The sequence below is a fragment of the Cygnus olor genome, chromosome 5 (assembly GCF_009769625.2).
Source record: "Cygnus olor isolate bCygOlo1 chromosome 5, bCygOlo1.pri.v2, whole genome shotgun sequence".
Classification (NCBI taxonomy): Eukaryota; Metazoa; Chordata; class Aves; order Anseriformes; family Anatidae; genus Cygnus; species Cygnus olor.
Window position 1 is genome coordinate 23,668,948 of NC_049173.1, and position 13,792 is coordinate 23,682,739.

General features: G+C 47.2%; 2 protein-coding genes across 6 annotated transcripts in view; one reads left to right on the forward strand and one right to left on the reverse strand.

Moving 5' to 3' along the window:
• The window catches only part of LOC121071097, a 129,378-nt gene extending 128,360 nt beyond the window's left edge, over positions 1–1,018 (forward strand). For all 3 annotated transcript variants that reach the window (XM_040559095.1, XM_040559100.1, XM_040559102.1), the window contains one exon: positions 1–1,018. In XM_040559095.1, the coding sequence (XP_040415029.1) occupies positions 1–74 (74 nt within the window). In that variant the 3' untranslated portion in view covers positions 75–1,018.
• The window catches only part of ESRRB (estrogen related receptor beta), a 156,408-nt gene that overhangs the window by 14,035 nt on the left and 128,581 nt on the right, over positions 1–13,792 (reverse strand). For 2 of the 3 annotated variants that reach the window (XM_040559093.1, XM_040559092.1), the window contains 2 exons: positions 3,478–3,588; positions 2,666–2,827 (listed from right to left, as the gene is read on the reverse strand). In XM_040559093.1, coding sequence (XP_040415027.1) covers positions 2,666–2,827; positions 3,478–3,588 — 273 coding nt within the window. Of the gene's footprint in view, positions 1–2,665; positions 2,828–3,477; positions 3,589–7,172; positions 7,334–13,792 lie in introns of those variants that run through there. The other variant, XM_040559094.1, reaches the window with a different exon arrangement.

Here is a 13,792-nt window from a genome sequence, read left to right on the forward strand (position 1 = left end):
GTCTTATCCTGAAAGGTGCTGAATACTCCACAGGCATCAGGAGGAGCCCAAGACAGTATTTCAGGACCACATAGCCTCCGTCTCCAGCACAGAGCTGCATGAATGTTTCCCTCCTTCCCAGGTGCAGGTTGAGCAAAGCTGCTTTATTTGCAGCAGCTGATGTGTCTTTTTTTTTTTTTTTTTTTTTTGCATTTTTTTCAGTGGTTTGGCAATGGGAGCTCCCAGAATTAAAAAAAAAAAAAAGTCACATAATTTGTGGCAAGTGGAGTTCATAATCTGTTAATTTATTATCATTTCTGTCATCCTGGAGGGCCATTAGCAGAGGTAATAAAGGGAGATGTAATTATAGGATCTGAGGCCACTCCAGACACAGCTGCTGTCACTCCACTTGCCATATTTCATTCCGTGCTAGTACTACCATCTTCCTAGTGAGAACAGCACAACAGCTACCCTGGGAGAGCCTTCGTTGTCACCCCTCGAGAGGAGTCTTGTCTCCCTGCATCAAGGCATGCAGAGAAGGTAGATGCTGTTCAAAGACAATTAGCACAGGGAGAGGGAGAGTAGTGGGGAGGGAGCCTCCTACAGAAGGGTACAACTCCTTACTGGCTAAGTGTGGCTTTTGAGCTAATAGCTAATAAGGGCATTGACCTAATACCACTTGCTGAACACCATTAAATCATGCTTTCTTGTTATCATAGGAGAGTGATTTAAGCTTCACTGATTTTATTTGCAAACACTTGAGGCAGAAGTTTGTGCCAACATCTTGGATCCTGAAGGGTTGGCATGACTTTAACATCACACAGTTCTTTACTAATTCCAGTGTGAGCACAAGGCAGGGATATATGATTTTTGTTCCTTTCTCAGTGCTCTCTGTGTCCAACACACAGGAAGCAGTGTCTGTTTTTTCTCAAAGTCTTTGAAAGGCAGGGCATGCATAATCTGGACACCTCGCAGCCTCCTGGCCCTGCCCTGCTCTGCCCCCTTGCTGCCTAACTCAGTAAATTTCATACTTGTTTCAGAACTACAGGGTACTTTGTTCCATTTTTATGAACTGTCTTTTGTTATGTTTGATTCTTGGTACTGCTCCCCTGTGTAACAGTCCCTTAGCTCTCTCCTGTATACACAGTTCTGTTATGATACTGCTGCTGGTCTGAGCTGTGCCAGGCTGTTGGCTGTTATCATGTTGCAGGGGTTTTGATAGGAAAGGAAAATACAGAGAGAAAACTAAGATGATGGCAGGTGTGTCCTGCCTTTCAGAAAGGAGAAGAGAAGTCCTTTTCAAAGTGCAGGAGTCCTCACTACTATACTCCTATTCTGGGATAATCATCATGGCAAACTCTATAGGAGCTTGGAACTGAACATCCCACACTTATCCCACAGCTACAAGCACGGGAGCTACAGCAAGACACCCTGTGCAAACAGAAATGGCCAAGGTTAGAGGAACAGACAGCAGCACCTTACTGGACGGCCATAGTGGATAACTGAACTGCATTAAAACCACTCCTGTTAACACCCCAAGTACTGGGTTAGTGGAGCAATCTGGGCTGAGTTCCCTAATCACCGCTGTAACCCCACTTATGATGACTCAGCCCCAGATGGATTCCAGCACTAGTGATGGGTGTAATCCCTGCAGATCTCATGTAAGAAGGGCACCACTGATATTAACCTCTACTCAGAAACACTGTCTTCAGAAAGTTTCTTCAGACTTTATAGTCCTGCTATGGATTTATTCCATATAGCCCAGAATACCACTAACCTTTTAGTCACAGGAGAAACACTGAGAAAGAAGGAGCAGCCATCGAAGAGAAAAAGAGGGGTGACAAAGAGAAGCAGAATACATAGGAGAACTGAACTGTCTGCTCACTCATGCTAGGATGCCTCACCAACAAGAGCTTAAAGCCAAGAAGCAAAGTCTGAATCTATGTCCCCAGAACCTCCTTGAGGGTCATGTCTGCTCCTTGTGCCTGGGCCCAGCCTATCTGCAGGTGTGAGACGCTGGTGCTATGTCACTCAATTGCACAGGCACACTCAATTGGATACAGACAGTGAGCCTTCAGAGGCCAGTCACATTGCCAATAAGTTGTCCTCATTATTTTTCAGCACAGAAGCCTAGAGATTCATTGACAATAGCGAGTATGTCCTCCATCCCAATGGGACTTGTTCTGTGATGAATCCAGTAAGAAGAAAGCTTTCCTGAGTCTGCGGGCAAGAATGCCCACTACAGACAGGGTGGGTACCTGCCTTGTCATTAGCATTGAAGTCTGATCACTATCGTAACATTTATTCATCTATAGGCACAATGCACCTAGCCCATATTAATGGGGTTCAAAACCTCTACAGTCCACCATCCCAAGGGCTGTTCCCCGAGTGCTTTCTATGTGCCACTCAATACCAGGTATCACCAAGAACTTTACAATAGCCTCTCAAAGCCTACTGCATAATCCCAGGGCACACACACATACAATCATCAGGTTATGCACCTGCACCAGGGGCTATATTGGAGTTTGTTTCCCATGAAAGCCCACCACAAGCAGTTTTCTGTGACAGTAATTTCCATCCATCACTGTATGTAAAAATCCTACTTGCAGACAAACTGATAAGCACAGTGATAAATAATAGCTCCCTTTGCTGTTCATGCTTAGGCCTTGTAATTTCCCCTGTTTACCTGGGATGTGCTTTGCCCAGCCAATGATCACCACCAGTTCCCTGTCTGCCAGGTCACAGAGGGTTGTCAGGGCTTTGATGTCACTCTCCGGCATGGTTGGATCAGGCATGGCATAAATCTTCTCCGGCTCTGCCACCAGCAAGTGGGAGACGATCTTAGTCACTGCACATTTCAAAGGAGAAGTTGTTGTTGTATCTCTCATGACATAAGGTGTCAAAACAGCCCTTTCTAGAAGGGCCCTCCTAGAAGAACATGGCTATACAGGCTGCAGGACCTTGAAATGGCTTTGGTCACAACAAGAGGACACTATGCTGCAGCTCTATAGGCTGTAGTGATCTGCCTATGTCAAACCAGCTCTGTACAGGGCTGACAAAAGCAGCAAGCTACTGTAAGGCTGTCAGCCACTGTCTCAGGTAGGTCCAAAAAGGGTGGGAGGAGGCACAAATTACAAAAAGTAACGGTAGGACTTGGAAAAGCTTAGAGAATTGTTGGAGAATTATTGGTGATTGGAAGAGAGAAAGCACAGGACCAGTTTTGCCAATGCGAGAAAAGTACAGAAAAAACACTACATTAATTTTATAATCTCCTAGAAAAGTTCAGGGATTTAAGCCTAGGTACAACATGTATAGCACCTAGGTTACACCTTAGATATATCTCATCTGCCTATGCACTATGATCCTAAGAAAAAATACCAAGTTCTGGTGACCAATATGGGAACCAGAAGTGACAACTGCTCCATTGTACGTTTTGGGAGACCAATGAAAAGGAATGTAGCGGCTGCCAGAGGACCACAATTCAAGACCAATACATACGTGGCTTTTTAGCTGGAGGAGGGATCTGTAAGCTCAGGTAAGTGCTACTCTCAGAATCCAGTCTCCTCTTGTACTTCTGGCGGCCTCCTCGGACTCGATCCAGACGAACACCTGCAGATAAAACACGATAAATTCTCATCATTCCTTATTGCCACAGGAAATCTTGACATTCAGATGTAAAAATCTCCTAAGATGTTCCCCACAGTCCAGGGACTGCCTCTCTTCCAAACACTTGAGATCTTAGCTGAACCCAGGTATCCCAATAATACCACATAAACTGCCTCCAGCTCTAACAATACTGCTGTAAGCTTCACTTTTATTCAAAACATTAAGGATGACAAAAATTAACCCATTCGAACTCTTGAATCACCATCAATCAAATGGGCAAATGAAAAGCCTCAGAACTCAATGCCCTCTAGATGATCTTGCTTTTAAAAGAAAGACTTTAAATGTCAATCAAACCTGCCGTTATAAAAATAAGCTTTTAGATTGTTCTTAAAAATGAGAAGTTAAATGTTCTGTGACCTCTCACTATTTATATTTGAAAAAAGTGATCTATAGCAAATAGATTATGAACTATGAATTCAACAAAAATGTTTCAGGTTTGATCAAGTAAGGAATTGTAATAAAAGTGGAACCCAAATAAATAGAAACAACCTCTACTATAATAAAGCAATGATAAAACTGAAGCAGGGAGACACTGAAGAATTTGTTAGTTCTTTCAAAATCCAGTGAATCACACTGAAAACAGCTCTCAGTCTGTCCTCGTACAAAAAAAAAAAACAAAACACAATAGCAGCATCAATAACCAATTGAACAGGAACAGCAGTTGAATTGCTGTTATCTTGTACTGTATCAGGACAAGATACAATATTAAAAAACAAGTAGTGAAAAAAGCCATAGACATTTGTCCAATTGTCAGTTATTTCTGGCCAGCCATATTGCCTCTGGTAATCAGCTCCTGTGAAACTGGGGTAACTGAGTCTTGCTGGGAGAAACAGCCATTGCCAAAAAAATCTTTCAAGGTATAAATAGGTGCAAACAAATAGAATACATTTTTGAATCTACATTATACAAGTACTTCCTTAGAAACACTCATGAGTTTATCTAGTCTGATCACAGGAACCAATTATGAGATACACTTACTAATCACACTGAGCCATTAATATTTTGCAATCAATTTACTGCATAAACACAAACAACTAAAAGCAAACACTCCAAATTGGTTTTGAAACGATGCTTTTTGAACAACTTGTACCTCTGAAAAACCTGCAGCTGGCTGACAAATATTTGACCCTAGAAAGAGACACATCTGTCATTTATGCGGTGTGTCTTGAGCCAATGCCACATTTACTTTCTATGTCATGGAAAAGAGAAAGCTTGTACTGTGTTGTGCTCACACCGGCCCACTGGCACCACACGAAACCATTACTTGCCTAACACCTAAATCCTGACACTTTGCAACTGGAGCACCCAAAGCAGCTCGATGGACAAACAGCACCAACATCAGCAAGAACAACCAGTGCCAACCACGCCAACAGTGCCATTACAGCGTGCCAGCAGGAATCCCTGCAGAGCAGGTCTGGAGCTCTCCAGAGCAAAAGAACTGCTGCTCTGGGAGGATGGAAGACATTAGGTGGATAGAAAGATACGAAGCAGAATAGGAGAATTCGGATCAAACCTTTCCTTCCCCTGCCAGTTTTCTGTTTCTGACACTGTATGGAGAATTCACTGATGTCCATAAGCATAAGTACCACCTTTCCTCCTTTACACAGCAGTTTTTCCGCAAATGTTGCCTACTGCTTCTTTTATCGCCATTCTCTGCAGCAAGTAGCCTGTGGGCAAAATTTCTTCTTGGGAGCCCTAGTATGTTCCAAGAGAGTGATTTCAGGCAGCCAGGGAATCCCAAACCTGAGATCATCTAGGGAGATCCCCGAGGAACAGCACTAGTAGAGTCCTGGGTGAAGCAGGATATTTACACTTCTGCCCGTGATTTCTTTCCCACTATAATCATTCCCTGGTTTCATAAGAAAGGAGACCTCTATGCCACACTGGGCTGAATGAGTGACACCTACCTATAGTCAGGAAGGAAGGAGAAACACAAATTTCAGGAAATGCCAGAAAATTGAGTACCCAGGTGTGAAAATTTTAAGGATCAGGAATAAAACTGTTCAAAGGTTATGGAGGAATGCAGAAAAGGTTGCAGGATCCTGAATCACAGCTTCCCAGGACCCTCATAGAAGAAGAGTCACTGGAAGGTCCTTTCCCTCATGCCAGTGGGCAGGATGTCACTGGAATGGGGAGACATCATTTTCAGCCCAGGAGAAACCAGCACACAGCTCTCCAGGACGCTTTTGCTGTGCCGTCTGATAAGCAGCGCAGAGGGTGGGGTGAAAATGGGGGAAAGAGCTTTCTTTTCCTTCTCCCAAGGAGAAATGTGCCATCTCCAGTGCTTGGCAGAGGGACGGCTGCACAGGTTGCAGCAGCATTAGGGACCCTCAATCAGATTATAAGGACACAAAGGACTTAAGTGCATTAAAAAAGATAAGAGAGACGCAGGGAGATTTACCCTCCATCCCTCCTTCCCTCGCCGAGCAGATAGAGGTCTGTTTGCCCAAGGACTTCAGCTTGTTAATTTTGAACAAGGCTTTGTCCTCCTCTTGTTCCCCATCCTGTGCGACACTCCTTGAGGCAAACATTTTCAATCAGCATTTGCTGAGCCACTACTCTACCCTGTCATCATCAGCTCCAGCCGCAGAGCCGGTGAACGGGCTGACCCCTACATAGCACATCCCAGCACCCGCTGCTGAGTGCAACAGCAACTAAAAGCATTCCAACCCGAGTCCCTGACTGTGACAGTCCAGAGGTGAGCAGCAGGGCCAAAGCCTTTCCCTAGAGATCTGACACTCTACTGGGTCATATTCAGATGGCAGGAAAGGGCACAGCCAAAAAGCAGGATCTGATACTGAGCTGTGGTATTCAGGTGGCTTGTTAATGCCTGCTGCTCTATGATTTGCTCAGCGGTTGATTTTAGACGGGGAGGGCTGGTTACAATGCAACTCCGAAAGGGGACACACTAAGGGACATTAAAAGGGAGTGGGGAGGCACAGCGGGTAGCTCAGAGAAGCAGTGTGAAGGGAAGCACCGAGTGGAGAAGAAACGGAGTGGGAGGTAAACTGAGATATGAATGAAAGTGAGAGGGGGAGAAGGGAGATGAGAGGCAGGGCTGGAGCAAGGCTGAGCAGTACATACACTGTAATCCCAAGTGCAGATTTCACACTAAACATGCAGCCACCTGCACTTCAACTGGAAGGTTCAGCCACTTATGAGATGCAGTCGGTCCATACTGAAGACTAAGAAAGGGTTTCGTGCCACAGCCTGACAAGACAACAGCAAGAGAAAGCAGTTTCCCTACAGCTCCTGCACAAACCCATTTCTCACATGGATCACAGCTGTCCAGCTCCCAGGAGAGAAGACACTCATCCCACAAAACTCACCATGACAGGTGCTGCTGGACCGCCCTTTTTGACACCGTCAGTGAGGAGGGGGCAGCTAGAGCAGTGGAGACAGGGGCGCTCACATGCACAACGTGAGGCGATACAGCATAGGACAAGGTCTGGGAAGTACCACCCCATGCTAACCTAACTTTCTGGCAGCTGCTTCTTCAGAAATGAAGGCTTACCTTACCCCCTTACCTTTGGGGGGAACACCCCTGCCACCCCATGTGAGCGAGGTGTGGAGCTGGCCCGTGTCCGCCACAGGGATCAGGTCCCAGCTCACCGGTGGCACGCTCACAGCTCCCCAGCCTGCCTGAGCCCACCGGGACCTAGCAGGGAGAAGGGCAAACCCAGGGCTGGTGCAGGACTTCTCAGCTCAGCGTCCTGCCTGGGGGAGGGCTGTCAGTTTTCGAAGTGTCCTGTGGGTGCCACTCGTGTTCCAAGCACTCGTGCGGAGAGGTCTGTGCCAGCACCGAGCCTCCGCAGTGGGAGAGCTGATCCGCTGATCTGTTCGAGCTCCCTTCATTTCTCTGACATGCCCCTCGGAGAGATGTCTGCCCGACAACTTTGGGATCAGATGTCCCCTTGCTGACTTGATAACATCAGGCTTTGGGTTTTTTTTCTTAATGGAAGTAAAATAATTCCAGCTTTTTTTAAAAGCTGGAGCTAGGCCCAGTCTGTCGGAAGTAAAAATAGCCGAGTACGCAGAGGCAACAGCACAGAGTCAGGTTTAGTTTCTCTTTTATTTTCTGGGGACTAAAAATAATCTTAAAAGCTCTGTGAAGCTAAGCTCTGGCCATTGGGAAATGCAGTCTAGGCCCAATATCAGCTGTCGTGTCAAATTACTAGCCTCACCTCACTTTCCATCGAGTCCTATCACATGCCCATGAATTGATAGGAACAGAAAGATCCATCTTGCCAAGAGAGCTAACAGAGGAGCCAAGCTACAGGGTTTTTGCACAGTACAATGTGCGTCTAGACCGAGAAGGACACAACTGAAGGGAACACAGGACAAGCATTGGCCAGGGAGCAATGTCCCTGGGACTGCTTTTGCCCAGTTTCCCTGTTACACCAGCCAGATCCTGTGCCCACTGCCCACCTATACCTTGAGTTGCAGTTTCTGCATCAATGCATCAACCAGCCTGGTTGCTCTCCTGGGGTCTGGGCTGGGGTGGTGCTCTGCAGGTAACAGAGACACCTCTGTCCCTGGGAGCTGCAGTCTGAAGCCCATGGACTGGCACTGTCCAAGGAAGCTGGAAGGCATAGACTAAGACCAGAGAGGAAAGGAAAGGAGAAGTATTGTGACCAAGGTGTTCCCTCTCCCCTGTTGCTCTGAACATCAGGAGAGACAAAAGGATGTGGCAATGGGAGGAGTGAGCCAAGAGGAGACCTATCAAAGAAACAGAGCAACTATGACCATAACAGTTAGGCTTGCTAAGACAGGGAAAGAAACAGACAATGGGGAAAAGCAGGACTGTCTAAGGAGAAGATGGAGAAGCTGTAACCTATGCTCTCTTTTGTTACTCTGAGGTTCCAGAATGGGAAGGGGAGAAGTCTTTTACATACCATTAGGCTCTTGAGCTGCTGCAAAAGGATGCCAGCCCCTGGAAAATCTCCTGGTAGATGACTGGTGCAATTCCCCAGCTCATCTGTAATCTAGGAAAGTGACTTGAGGGTCATAGGTCAGCATGGCCAGAAAAACCCTGTGATTAGCATGGTGCATGTCAACAAGCCTGGGAGTGACACTTGCAGCAGGAGGGTGGGGAACTAGCCTGGGGAGAGGGGCTGTGGCATCGGAAAATCCATCTCCTGTGTTATAAGAGCCTACGGAGAGATTGGATCAGGTCAAGCAGGATGTTGCAGACTGCTCTCCCTTTGATATTTTCAGGGATGTACTAGTTATGTAGAAAAGCTCCTTTCCTGCCCATCTGGCTAAAGAGTCCCTGGACTCGGAGGGACAGGTTATCCCTGTAATATCTGATGATATACCTGGTTCCAGAGGCTGTCCCGTGCCTTGGAGCAGTGACACAAGGTGTCCTTGCCCCTCACACACACGCGAGCTACACGTCCCAGGTGGTTGGTTCTGGTGTAACCCGCACAACTTGTGAACTAACCCTTCTCCTCCTCCACTGTCTCTGCAGCACTAGCCATTGTTGTCCCTAAAACGTACAGCTTCCTTCCCATGCTGCCGCCCCTCACCTCACCCGAATCACACTGAAAAACCAGGAATTAAGAAGGGCTTCAAGGGCAGATGGGAATAAAGAATACCTTAGTACTTTGTTCAGCTCTCTGTAGTAAATTCCACAACCATACTCTCACCTTGTGTCCAGGGTCCATGCAAATGTCCTTTGATGGTTTCCCCTCCTAGCCCTCTAACCAGTCTGAGGCAGGACAGCAGCTCTATTGCCCACAACAGCAACACCCCCACAGTAGCAGGCTGAGGGGCACTGTGTGAAAGAAGACGACACAGGCAAGCACCTGCCAGGAAAAGACGATGGATGACTTTCACAAAAGGACCTAAAAGATGGCAAAGCTCCAGCCCCACTCACTCTCCAAGAGACAGTGCTCAGAACTAAATCCCCTAAGGGGTGTTTTATGCCTGGAGGAACCTACAAGCCCTGGGTGTGATTTAACTCACTTTACTTTAGACGTTGACAATTTTCTTCTGTGCATTTGGGCTCCTTTGACAAGCAACAGAGAGAAGCAGGCACATCCACATTCGCCTCACCCTCCAGACACTCACCTGAGGAGGAGTGATGACAGACACTTCTCTCCAGCGACTATCAGGGGAACCTCAGAAATGCCCTGCAGGGTCAGACCAATGCTTTCCCTAGCCCAGTTTCTTATTTTAGTCTATTTAGGTAGAGAATGCAAGCCTTTTGGAACAGGTAAGGGAGCATCAGCGTGGGCTAAGAACCAAATTTTTAGATTTGTGATGCAGTGGAGAAGTCCCCACCAGTGCGGGGAGAGATGCCAACTTGTGACAGAGGTCTGCAGAGGTGACAGAGATCCTCAGGCCCACCAACACAGTGTGCTGCCACTTTGGCCAGGCCTCACAGCACAGCTCTGCTTGGGCCTTGCAGCCGTAAATGCTCTCCTGAAGTCCTCACCTCAGCAGTGATTTTTCCGATACTCAGAACTAGCATCCAGCTAATATTTAATTCTTAAAATAGAACAGCTTTGCTGGGCAATTCTGAGTAAATATCCCACCTCGCCCAGGATACGCTGCAGCCCAAGGGCTAGTGCAGTCTTCTCAGGTGGATGAGAAAAGGGGATTGAGAATCTCAGCAGAGCTGAGTCACTGGTGAATGTAGGTCACCAGTGAAAATGGTCACACACATGCCTCAGGTTACTGTAGAGCAGTAGGACATACATCCAGTCCCAACCCACTCCTGGTCACCTCACAGGATCTCACCTACTGCACTGTTAGAACAGCCTACATGATCATGCTACAAGTTTGTAGCATGATGGTTGGCATCTAAACATCCTTAAATGGTTGTGGTTTTATCAGCTTCCTCTTTTCTGTACATGTTATAAAGAGCACCAAGCATAATTTCTGGTGATGGAGTACACAGTGTTTATCATATACCTGTGTAGAGGTGATGCCTCTCTGAATCTGCACTGATGTACATCAAGAGTCTGAACTGCATGTTTGATAGAACAGAGATTTACTTAGGTATGGCAAGAACATAGGGACTCATCTAGGCAGATCAATGGTTCAAAAGGAATGGGGGAAACCAAACTAGACAGACTGATAATCCAATGGATGTGGCAGAAGGTGTGGAGAGAGTCCACGATGCACCCGTGCCGTGATCAGTAAAGAGACACCAAGTGCCATCATCCCCACATACACTTTGTGACAGCCCATCCACTGGAAGCCTCTTTGGAGATTTACCACTGCCCTGCCAAAGTCATCACATGCTCTGCGTCACACCACCACCAAGCCCAATTCCAGACGCATCACAAATGCTCAACTCATGCCTTGGAAAATAGCTGGGTGTGGAAGATATAGACATCAGGATGCCACTCACTGCACCTGGAGATCCTGTTTCAAAGAATGGGGAGGTTGCCTGTCTGTTTTTAAACACAGGGGCATTTTAAATAAAGAAAAATCATTTTTCATTCTTTTTTTTTTTTTTTTTCTCATTTGGATGCCTCCAATAGTGATATTTCTGGCACCGGCTGGAGGCAGAATACTCTATAAATACAAAGCCATTAAATCCCATGCAGCAGCAACCTGATCGGGGCTGCCTTTTAATTTCCTGACATGAGCTGGCCACTAACCCAATTACCCAGAGTCCCCGGAGGAGCCCTCATCCTTCCCAGGAAGCACAAAGCAAGAACCCGAGCATATTGCAGGGACGTCAGCTGAGCTTTCACTGAAATCAAATATCTTTTCGAGAACACATGGTTTGGAAGCAGCGATGGGGGCAGGAGGGAGAGGTTGCTGGAAACACTTTGCTCCATTGAGAGATTCTGACACTTAAAAACTGAAACGAAACACCCTCCATTTAGTTATGTCGCTAAAAAGGAGCTCCACTGTTGTTTCAGTTACTTCAATTTTAGTGAGCAATGAAGGCAAAGTTACTGAGATTGCCAGTGATAGGAATCCCTTGTTTAGATACTAAATGACTGCACCCAATTTATACAATCACAGAGCCAGGCCAGCCCAGAGGTGATGGATTTGTTTCCTTGGGAAGCATTTGCGACATCAGCCACTGGTTGCAGCTTGTAAGGGAAACTGCAGAGTTAGGACTATTTTTTAGGGAAGTTCCCATGGCTACAGGTTTTCCTAATCAGCCAGGGTCTTTGAAGTAGGAATAGGGATTCAAGAGACAGCCGCATCTGAAATCTGTTGATTTCATGTTCCATCATCTATACATTGAAGTGGGAACCACCTCCAACATTCAGAGATGCAGAGACTTGAGCAGCACAAGGGTTATCAGGCTGTTGTAAGTTTCTTTCCTGTTCCACAGAACAGGGAACAAGATAGCTGCAGAAACAATATATGTGGGAATCCATTGAAGAAAATATTCTGCAGGGCTTGCACAAACTGTAAAGAACCGCATGCCCAGACAACGGTTGGTATGCTCATGAACTTCTCCAGTTGTTACCCTCCTAAAAGCTGCCCAGAAGCCTTCCAGATGTTGGGCTACAATGGCACCCCGATGTTTTGTTATGGCTAGTATTGCCTTTCCTCTGTTTGCCTATCCGTCATTTCTGTCCAAGGAGGAGCTCTGTATTGAGGGGCCTTGACATCCCATTGAACCTCACCAGTTATATCCCACCTCTCTTCTCATGTCCCCAGAACACTTCTCACTCCAGAACTAACAAAAAAGGAAGGATTAACATCACTGTCCTCATCGTGTCCTTGCCTGGGCCATGGTTGTGCAAGGTGACACACAGGACTGCAACTTCAGAGAGGCAGCAGAGGTGTGGAAGGCAAGGCTGGGAGGTCATGTTTAACCAGCCAATGTCCAAAATCAAATGTCTGAGCCCACTTAAAAAAGCCATGTGTCATCTGAAATTACATCCACCTCTTGAAGACAAGCAAATTGCTGTAGAACAGAAAGGCCATGGGTAGCTAGAGCGTGAATGGCAAGGGTATATTCTCCCCATACCTGACAAGGTATATTGAGATTTTAAGAGAGACCTGCCAAACCACTGAAATTTCTCTATCCATCATCTTAGAGAGCCAGAGAGACCTAGACCTGCACTGTAGAGTCCAGTGCTGAAAAACTACACTTAGGCCATTGTGGGCATGAGACAGTGCTGGGAGCAAAGACAGGGATGCCCATCTCTGAGAAATGCCTCTCCTCTGCAAGATGCAGAGACACTTTCCCTCATGGGCCATCCCCACTGCCTACGAGTCCTTGTAGATAACATCATCTCCATGTGGGGACAGCAGTAACACAGGTTGCTCAGGTCTTCCTGATTTCTGCGGAACAGGAGACCATGCACTCCGGTTGGACAAAGCTGTGGGGATGCCTCAGTTCCCTCTGCCTGCAGGGTGGCACTTCAGGGAGGCCAAGAGCAGCAGAGCGTAGGTTTTCTAGGGACAGGACCTCTCCACAGGGGCACTGCAACTGGAGTCTGCAGGAATCTCAGCCTCCAACTTCGACACGCTCCAGATGAAAGGGGAAAGCGAGAGACAGGCAGCCAGATGGGCCAACACCTCGGGCATCTGAGCCAGTTGGGCTCTGCGGGCAGAGCTTTCTGCCTGCTTTCCCCCAGCGAGTCTCGCCTGCCCCGCAGCGTCATGCCTGGAGAACCTGAGACAGCAGCACAGCTCTGGTGTCCGTGCAGCTCCCTCGTTGCGATGCATTGATCAGAGATCTCTTAAAGAAAGTGGCCTGGATATCTGAGACACCTATTGATTGCTCCATCGGCTCTCTTCCTGCCCTGATCCTCATTCACTTGGCACTGCCTGAACAACCTGCACCTCTGTGTTAGGGGCAGTCTGCCCAGTCCTTGCAGGGCCACGGCCAGCCTTCCACCCCTCTGCAGCCCATGTGCAAGGAGAGAACATGCCTAATGACCCTCACGTGCATTCCCCAGGGAAGGGCCTAAGTCTGCTCCCACTGAACCCAGCTGAGCATTTCAGGAGTAAGGGAGAGGCTTGAAATCATCACTGCATGGTTTTTGACACGTTTGAATACTGGTGCCCCCCTTCCTGAATACTGAATACTGGTGCCCCCCTTCCTAAAAACAGGCTCACAGCGCATGCCCAACAAGCAGAATGTGGTACATGCATCATGTACAAGGACAATCACCAGAAAAATCTTACGTCTCTTACCAAGAAGAAATCATGAAGCCCT